The sequence below is a fragment of the Camelus bactrianus genome, chromosome 13 (assembly GCF_048773025.1).
Source record: "Camelus bactrianus isolate YW-2024 breed Bactrian camel chromosome 13, ASM4877302v1, whole genome shotgun sequence".
Lineage (NCBI taxonomy): Eukaryota > Metazoa > Chordata > Mammalia > Artiodactyla > Camelidae > Camelus > Camelus bactrianus.
The window spans coordinates 21,543,631-21,553,399 of NC_133551.1; the positions used below are offsets into that span (position 1 = coordinate 21,543,631).

The 9,769-nt window shown below is 37.0% G+C and overlaps 1 protein-coding gene across 8 annotated transcripts in view; it reads left to right on the forward strand.

Moving 5' to 3' along the window:
• ZZZ3 (zinc finger ZZ-type containing 3) overlaps positions 1–7,917 on the forward strand; it is an 88,732-nt gene extending 80,815 nt beyond the window's left edge. For all 8 annotated transcript variants that reach the window (XM_074376201.1, XM_074376197.1, XM_074376195.1 and 5 more), the window contains 4 exons: positions 131–283; positions 3,576–3,710; positions 6,248–6,348; positions 6,622–7,917. In XM_074376201.1, the coding sequence (XP_074232302.1) occupies positions 131–283; positions 3,576–3,710; positions 6,248–6,348; positions 6,622–6,766 (534 nt within the window). In that variant the 3' untranslated portion in view covers positions 6,767–7,917. The remainder of the gene's footprint in view (positions 1–130; positions 284–3,575; positions 3,711–6,247; positions 6,349–6,621) is intronic.
• The last annotated feature ends 1,852 nt before the right edge of the window (positions 7,918–9,769 follow it).

The following is a 9,769-nucleotide window of genomic DNA, read 5'->3' on the forward strand; positions in this document are numbered from 1 at the left end:
TATGCTGAAGGATAAAGGTACAATCCTTCTGATGAGGCAGATTTGCAGGAAGTAACATTTATATTTGTATATTTTTGATTCTTTACATGATTGTCCACTGTCCCAATTAAAAATTTGTTTTCTCACTTAGTCTTCAACAAGCAGACGACAGCATCCCCTTAATAAGCATCTCTTTAAACCTTCCACTTTCATGACTTCCCACGAACCACCAGTGTATATGGATGAAGACGATGACCGATCCTGTTTCCATGGCCACATGAACACTGCTGTCGAGGAGGCATCAGTAAGTTCTCTGTTTATACATACGTTTTAGGCAAAGCAGGGTGCAGAATGGGAGCACCAGGAGCTTCTGATTTTTCCTATTCTTCAGTGAATGTTGCTTTCTTTTCTTTTAATTAACACGTCAAACTTGTTTTACAATTGGATTTAAAAATTTTTTTATAGAGATATTTCGAGCATATACAAAAATGAACCCATATGCAACCATTATCCAACTCAGCAGTTATTCATTTGGGGAATCTTGTGTTTATCTGTACTTCCTACCCACCCCAACTCTGTCCTGGATTATTTTGGAGCAAGTCCCAGACATTACACGGTATCATTATCAAGTTTATTCAAAGAAAATTCTTTATATAATCCAATGTACGGTCAGTGCACATTTCCCCAATCATAAATTGCAATAGATTTTCTCCTTCTCTCCCTTCCTCCCTCTCTGTTTTTCTCTCTCCTTTTTTAGCCTCTTAAATTTTTTTGTTGAAAAACTGGGCCATTTTTCCAGTAGAATAGCATGGTGAGTGTGGATTTTGTTGTTTGCATCTCCTTGGTGTTGCTTTATCTGTTCCTCTGTTCCCTGAATCTCCTGCAAATTGATTAGATTCAGTTTTATTATTTTTTTTGTTAGGATGGGCAGGACTACTTTGATCAGTCTGGTAGTGTCTTTTTTTGACACAGGAGCCATTGACTGTTTCTTAGATCCATTGATTCATCAGATGTTACAAAATAGTGATTTTTGTTCCTCATTATTTTATAGAATATTCTATAAAGTCCCCCCATATCAACTGTTTGATTAACCTAAGTACATTTAGAAAAGACAACGTAACTGCTTGATTCCTCCCTTTATCTGTTCTTTCTACGTGTGTTTGTGTCTCTGTTTTGCTTTGTTTGTTCGTTTATTTATTTTTTTTTAATATTCAACATATGTGTGAAGTCATGGTATTTGTCTTACTCAGTCTCTCCGTCTGACTCACATCACTTAGCATAATTCCCTCATGGCCCATCCTTGTTGCAAATGGCAAGATTTTATCTTTTTTATGGCTAAGTATGATGGAATTTTTATTTTTAATTGTAGTAAGTGCCCAAACATAAAATTTACCATCTTAGCCAATTTTAAGTGCCCATTTCAGTGGTGTTTAAATACATTTACGTTATTGAGCTACCAGTCTTCAGAATTCTTTACTTGCAGAACTGAAACTCTATGACCAGTAAGCATCATTTCCCCATTCCTTCTCCTTCCAGCCCCTGGCAGCTGCCATTCCACTTTCTGTCTTTTCTTGAATACTCTGGAAACCTCATATAGGTAGAATCATTCAGATTTTGTTCTTTTGTGACTGATTTATATCACTTAGCATAATATGATTGCATGCATATACCTCCCAAAGTTCATCTTGTAACCTGTCACAGTTTCCTTCCATTTTAAGGCCAAATAATATTTCATTGTGTCTGTATGTCACACTTTATGTATCCATTCTTCTGTCAGTGGACACTTGGGTTGCTTCTGCCTTTTTGGCTACTGTGACTAATGCTGCTGTAAACATGGATTTACAAATATCTTTCTGAGGCCCTGCTCTCAGTTCTTTTGGGTATATACCCAGAAGTGGAATTGCTGGATCATGTGGTAATTCTATGTTTCAGTTTTTGAGCAACCACAGTACTGTTTTCCATAATTCCTACATTTTACATTCTCATCAACAGTATATAAAAGTTTCAGTTTCTCTACATGCTTTCCAACACTGTTATTTTCTATTTTTTTCCCTTTTGATAGTAGCCATCTGACTGAGTGTGAAGTGGTTTAACTTTTCTTAATCTTAGTTGTGTTGACTATAAATTTAATAATATCCTTAGACTTAAAATGCAGGTTAAAAAATTTAGCAGAGTTTGTACTCTTTGTATTTGCCTAAAATATTAAACTTAATAAATTTTATTATAAAGCATTTTTACAACATTTAATTATTTTAGTCACATCATATTTATTAGTGTAATATTTATGACACTACTTAGGTTGGCTTTCTCAGTGGTAACAGTGGGAAGGCGGTAACTGTAAGATGTTTAGATGACAAGAATTTGAAATGGATGAAAGATAGTGGGAGATAAAGTAGTAAAGTGTGAAATTGTAAAGAATCCTTATCTAGCTGAGGACTTTTTACTTGACAGTGTAGACAGTCAGGAAGCCATTTTTAGCAATGGTGGGGATAAAAGAGAAAGTGGATGCCATAGAGCACTGACTTGAGAGAGATTTTAGAAAGTATTAAGTACTGACAATTTGTTGTATTAGATATAAGACTGAAAAATTAAGGATAACACTTACATTTAGGCCTTGGGCTCCTAAGTGTGTAAGGAGTTAGTTAATAGACAAATCTGGGTTCAAATCGCTTGACTCTGCAGCTAATTAACTATGTGACCTTGGGCAGATGTTTGATTTCTATAAATGTCAGTTTCCTTGATATAAAACAAACACAGTAGTTAACGATACCTAACATGGAGAGCAGGAAGAATGGGAGGCGCAGGGGTTGTCTGGTCCGGGACTGGGAATTGGTGGAACGCGAGGTCAGTGAGTTGGGGATGCTTTTAGGAGGGTTGTGGAAACTAGTGACCATGGGGTCAGTCATGAGGTAGCAAAGGAATGAAGTGGATCCTGGGTAGCATAGCGCAAATTAATTGGGAGAATAGGAAGCAGTTAGTGAGTGATTCATCTGTCAACTTCAACTTCATTTATTTATATAGTTTTTACTGTTCTTTCCTTTACATTCTTTTCTAAATTATCATCTTTGTAACTTAAGATCATCCATTTGAGTAAGATAGGAATGTACTGCCTTGATCATTGGGAGTACTGAGCAGAAAGCAGAACAGAGATTGTTTTGCTTGTTGTTAAGGAAATGTCATATTTACCTGAGGAAGCATAAAAAACTGCTAGATTGGAGAAGAGGAGCTTCCTGCAGATCAGGAAGATTATAGGGAGTCTTTCAAGTAGCCGTGAACTTGTTGCGATGGGGTTGAGTCTGCATTAGTTTATGACGGAAGTGCGAGTCATGCCTTGTTCTCCTGGTACATGCATTATGAAGTTGCCTAGTACGGTTCAGTCTTACTGTTGCATTAAGAAGCCCTCAAAAAGTATTAATCCAGTATTAATATTGCTGATAGCAGAGGTGATTTTCTCTGAGCCCTAAAAGGTGAAGGTACCTTAAGTGTGAAAAATATCTTGTCAAACAGAAAAATATTCTTTATCGGAATTTCTTATACCTAGTTCATTTTAATTATCAAACTAACATTTTTGTGTTGTGTTTTGCTCTGTTCAATAGGATGAAGAAAGTATTCCTATTATGTACAGGAATTTACCTGAATATAAGGAACTATTACAGTTTAAAAAGTTAAAGAAACAGAAACTTCAGCAAATGCAAGCTGAAAGTGGATTTGTGCAGCATGTGGGCTTCAAGGTAATTCTACCTAATTTTTCTATTCATTTAACTTTTGAAAGGGTGATAAGATGCTTAAGGTGTTTCAGAGCTTTAAACTCCACAACTTCCAAGCCTACAGGTTAAAGTCAGTAAGTTTAGCTCTTGTCCTGTTCGTTATGCAAGGTAGCGTGCCACAGTTACTGATGTCCAGAGGTTTATGATTCAGTAGAGAGAAGACAGTCTTCTGTATACAGAGTATACAGGTACCCTTTGAGGTGAAATATGAGATGAGAAGTTTGTCTTTAGCTCTTCTCCCCCCCACCTCCCACCCCCAACTTAACTGAAGTATAACTGACAAATAAAAATTGTATATATTTAAGGTATATAAAAATTTAAGGTATAACTAATTCAGTTTTTTGTTGTTGTTGTTCTTTGTTTTTTTTTTTGAGGTGAGAGTACTTAGCATCTGCTCTAGTAGCAGATTTCAAGTATGCAGTGCAGTATTAACTGTAATTCCCAAGGTGTATGTTAGATCTTCAGAACTTAGTCATCTTATAACTGAAAGTTTGTACCCTTTGACCAACATTCCCCCCTCTCTCTGGGCAACCACCATCCTAACTCTCTACTTCTATGAATTTGACTTTTTTAGATTCCATATTTGAGTGTCATCTTATAACATTTGTCTTTGTGTCTGGCTTATTTCATTTAGCATAATGTCCCCTAGGTTTCATCTATGTTGTCACAAGTGGCAAGATTTCTGTTTTATGTCTGAATAATATTCCAGTGTGGTGAATTTTATGTGTGAGTGTGTGTATGTGTATCTCTCTCTCTCTCTCACACAGTTTCTTCATCCATTTGTCCATAGAACTATTTATTTCCTTGTTGCTGTTGTTCATGGATCAGAAATTTCATTCCCCTCTTAGATTCTGTTATCTCTGCTGTTTTTTGAGAGGCTAGTAGAAATACATTTATTCATTCTGCAAACTGTTGAAACGCCCCTTGTGTTCCAGGCGCTTTGCTAGGTGCTAGGGACTCAGCAGTGAATGAGACTGGCTCACCGACTGTTTTCATCTCATAAGGAATGTAGAGAAGTTAAGTATGTAAAATGGTTGCGTACGGCTAGTGTTCATACTGGAGAGTAGTGAGAGGCTATTCTTCATTGCCTTGGAAATTTTGCTAAAGAGTTTAAACTCTTTTAAGAAATGTTGGGGAACCACTGACAGATTTTAAGCAGAGAGTAACATGAAATTTGCATTTTGGAAAGATCATTCTAATTTCTTTAACTACGCAACCCTTAGGAAGGCAGTGGGTTTTAGGGTGGATAACTCTTAATCTCTGACTCCTTTATTGTTATATTTTTTTAAATAATAACTTATTGATATATTTTTTTTAAATGTAATTTGAGAAAAATTAAGTGAATGGGGGAAAAGATCACTCTGGCCTTAGTATGGAAAATGGATAGGAAGAAAGCAAGGCTAGAAGCAGGGAGACTGGCTAGAGATTTTTTTTGGTTAATTTAGACAAAAGATAATAGCCTCCTAAACTTGACTGGTGGCTGTGGAAATAGAGATTGACAGGTTTGAGAAGCCCTTAGGCATGAGAATTGGCTGTACTTAATGAGATTGCAGGAAGTAAAATTGAGACCATGAACTATAGATTTGCTGTGGTGGTATACATAAAAATACTGATGTGTGCTGTGACCTGATAAACTGAAATTTAAACAAGATTCTTATACCTCTGATCCTCTGGAGCGGCCATTAGCCAGACTATATTAAACGATTTTTTTCTCTTGATCGTTCTCTGCTTCTCCATTAAAGACTTTCCTAGTTGACAGCTCTGTCTTTTCAAGAGGAAACTGTCCACTTCTCATAATTTTGTTGCAAGACCCAGCTGTGGCTTGTTTGCCAGTCTGTCAGCCACTCTAGTTGGCCTAATGATCCAAGAAACTAGAAACGAGAATTACTTTGATTTCCAAGATTGCACAGACACAGAGGGCTACCACAATGCAACAGCACCGCGAAAGAGCTAAATCTCCCTTTTCTTCATGGTGGGCATTGGTTGTTAGGAACCTTTAAGGCTTTGGAGAGTAATTCAGTAAGATGAAAGTTCAGAAAAGATTTCATATTCACTTGGGTGTGTGTTAGCTGTGATAGCCTGTTTTAAATAGTACTGTAACTTATTTCGGTAGTTTTAACTATGGTATTAAGTCAGTGGTTCTCAGTCACAGTCACTGTACACTGGTGCGAGGTACCTTTCAAGTAAATAGCTACTGATAATCAAATGCTCAAGTTTGAAAATTGTTTACTTAAGATTTAAAAAAATAAAGCATATTGAATGTTATGCATTATGGTATTTCTCTTGCCCCCTCTGTATTGTAGCTCAATCTTGAATGGATAGAATTTCAGCTAGTCTGCTAGAGATCATATCTAACCTACAACCGTTTTTGTTTTTACCACTACCTCATGCCTGGGGAGAGAGGGGAGGGTATCTCTGGGCACAGTATGTGCTGCCCAGCGGGAAGTAAACAAGTTTGGTAGCAAAAGAGCGTAATATGTTTCTCTCTGAACCTTTAATAGTGTGATAGCTGTGGCGTAGAACCTATCCAGGGTGTTCGGTGGCACTGCCAGGACTGCCCCCCAGAAATGTCTTTGGATTTCTGTGATTCTTGTTCAGATTGGTAAGTGTTTTCTGCACTGTAAGTCTTTTTTTTTTCCCTTAAATTTTGATAAGAGCTTTTCAGTCACTAGTGAATTTGATTTCTAAACTTCTTAGAAAATCACCACGTTTAGTGGGATTAAACTTTGCTGTTGTAGACAGTTAAGATTGTCCTTAATCATACCACGTCTCAAGTAATTTTCCGTTAGAGATTTTGAGGAAGTTTCATAGTATCTAGACCAGAATGCATCCAGTGCCATGCAATGATGTGTTTGTCTTTGTGTTTTCTTTGCAGCCTCCATGAGACAGATATTCACAAGGAAGATCACCAACTAGAACCTGTGTATAGGTCAGAGACGTTCCTAGACAGAGACTACTGTGTGTCCCAGGGCACCAGTTATAATTACCTTGACCCAAACTACTTTCCAGCAAACAGATGACATGGACGAGAACACCATATACTAGTCCTCTGCAACACGTAGCAATGGTATCACTGTGAATTATGTGCACAGTTTGGAAAGATTCTCTGCTTTCCCTGAAGCGACACTCACGGCATGACAGCTTCCTGAGTGTTCTCGTCAAGTCCAGCTCCGCACCGTTGTGGCTCTAGACCGCTGTTCAGCAGCTGAACATTCCTGGTGAGGAAGGGGTTTCCCTGGCGAGTTTCTCAGCACCACCTTTGAAGCCTGTTAGGTGGTGATCTTAAATGGGCGAGATGGAAACGAGAGCACACGTTAAAGAGAGAGTAAATTCCAAAGGTTTCAGAGAACTTGGTCGTAAATATGCTAATGAGAAGACAAAGTATTTATATTAAAACAGTTTAGTAGCTTTCAGTTTTGTGAAAATAGTTTTCAGCACAGAAACTGACTTCTTTAGACGATGTTTTAACCAATGATGGTGTTTGCTTCTAGGATATGTACACTTTAAAAGAACTCACTGTCCCAGTGGTGGCCACTGGTGGCCTTTAGTAAATTGGAGCTGCTTAACCATATTGATGTCTAATTTCTTTTAACCACAATGAACTGTCCTTATTACCAACAGCGAAGCACTACAGGAGGCAGCTGTGGCATTGCTTCCTTAACCAGCTCATGGTGTGTGAATGTTATAAAGTTGTCACTCAGATATATTTTTTAAATGTAATGTTATATAAGATGATCATGTGATGTGTACAAACTATGGTGAAAGTGCCAGTGGTGGTAACTGTGTAAAGTCTCTAATTCAAAACATTAATTCCTTTAAAATACACAGCCTTCTGCCTCTGTATTTGGAGTTGTCAGTGCAACTCATCGAAGAAAACTGCCTAATATAAAAATCATATATATGGTAATAATTTCCCTCTTTTGTAGTCTGCACAAGATCCATAAAAGATTGTATTTTTATTACTATTTAAACAAGTGATTAAATTTAGTCTGTGCAGTGAGCAAGAGTTCACATGCATTCTTTTATACTGCTGGATTTTGTTGTGCATCATTTAAAACATTTTGTATGTTTCTTCTTATCTGTGTATACAGTATGTTCTTGAATAATGTTCATTTGTCAGGAGAACTGTGAGAAATAAACTATGTGGATACTGTCTGTTTATATTATAGAATGCTTGTTGTGACTTCCTTTGTTTAGATTTTTGGATTTTTTTTTTCACTATTGTTAAAACCAAAAAAACATTTTTTTTTAAAGGGTTTGTTTTACTTGTCTGTCCTTTAAAAAGAGTAAGGACTATATGATGGAAAAGATAATGAACTTTAGAAGCTCTGTAAAAGATGGTAATGTTTTCACTTAGTATGTTTGCTGAAACACTAAATTAAACTAGGTTACAAAAAAAAGAAAAAAGAAAAACCTCCACATACCATGGTTAAAGAAAAAGGCAATTATTAATGTCCGAATGTAAAAACTAAATGTAGGTTGAAAATTTTTACTCTCATTCCCACATATTTAATTTAAATAAGGGGTTTTTGAAAAATCACAGTATTCACTGGAAATTATATTGACTAATGGAAAAGACAGTATAAATATTCTAAGAGTGACTAGTATACTGACCCAATTTTTAGAGTCTCCTGTTTTTTTCCAACTTTAAATCAAAGGAACATTATTTACCAGTTCTCTTCAATACATTGTAGGGAACTAAAATCGCCCTGAATTTTTTAAATTGAGAATAGTGTAATTTTAACTGTTAGAAAAATGAGAATTTTAAAGTAATGTATTTGTTTAAAGATTACTGATGATTTTGATAAAATGTATCACATTAGGGAGAAAAGGAAGTCTTGCGTTAGACTTCTCATCCTAGAATTACTAGTTGGGGGGAAGAAGAGGGGAACCATGAATATTCAGACTATGCCAGAAGGTCTACCTTCAACTTGTAGTTAAGATAGTAGCAATTTGATGGTAACTTCTGTAAACTTCTGTGTTTGCATAGAAATAATACAAAGTCCGTTTTGGAGAACCATTCAGATCCATTCAAACATCCCATGAAGTACGAAGTATGCTTTGAAAGAGTGATACAATTGTTGTAAAAATAGAATAGACATAATAAATCCACTTAAATGTATTTTTTAAGGGCAAAGAGTTTGAGAATTTTGAATGGCAAAGAGGATTATTTTCTGTTTGGGCAGAGATGTGTTTATTTTGCATTTTTCAGCTCCAAACAAATAGAGCTCTGAAAGGGTAGTAGTCTTGGAAATATGTGGTGGTATTTTGATTGGAGGCCTGCAGGAATGCACAGGGCTGTCATTTGCAAGTGGGCCCTCCGTCCCCTACACAGAGGCGTTGGCTGTAAAAGACGACGTAGACCTACATGTTAAAGCATCACGTATCTCGTAGTACTCATTGCGTCCGTTGTACTTGCTGAAATATTATGCTCAAGTTATTTGGTAGGAACTGAAGGAACTTTTAATAACATCTAAAATCACTGCTTTAAGGTTTAGATTTTGGGGGGTGTGGTTGGTGTGATGTGCAGTAAGAATAATAGCGAACACTTACAGAGCGCTTGCGATGAGCCAAGCGAGCGTATAGTAGTAATGGATTTAATTCTCATAACCTTATGAAGCAGGTTCATTTACTATCCTGTTTTAATGTGAGAGAATCTAGCCAGAGAGGTTAAATAACTTGCTCAGGGGCACATAGTTAGTAGAGTGGTGCTGCCTGGATTTTAACCTGAACAGATTGCCCCAGAGCCAGGGCCCGCCTAACTTCCCTGTTCCCCGAGCAAGAATATTCCTTTGGTGTCAGGGTCGCTGAGGTGTGCAGGAGCTGTTGCTTTTCAGTCCCTTTTTCTAGTGTGGTATTCATCCTAGACACGTGCAGTTTTGTGGCTCAGAACAGAAACGTATACCCGTGGGTGCAGGGAAGGCGCGGAAATGGCCTGCCCCACAGTGAATTAGAAAAACACACAGAAGCTGTAATTTACATCTAATCTGACAGCAAACACGTGGTTGTGGGGCTTTAGGCAA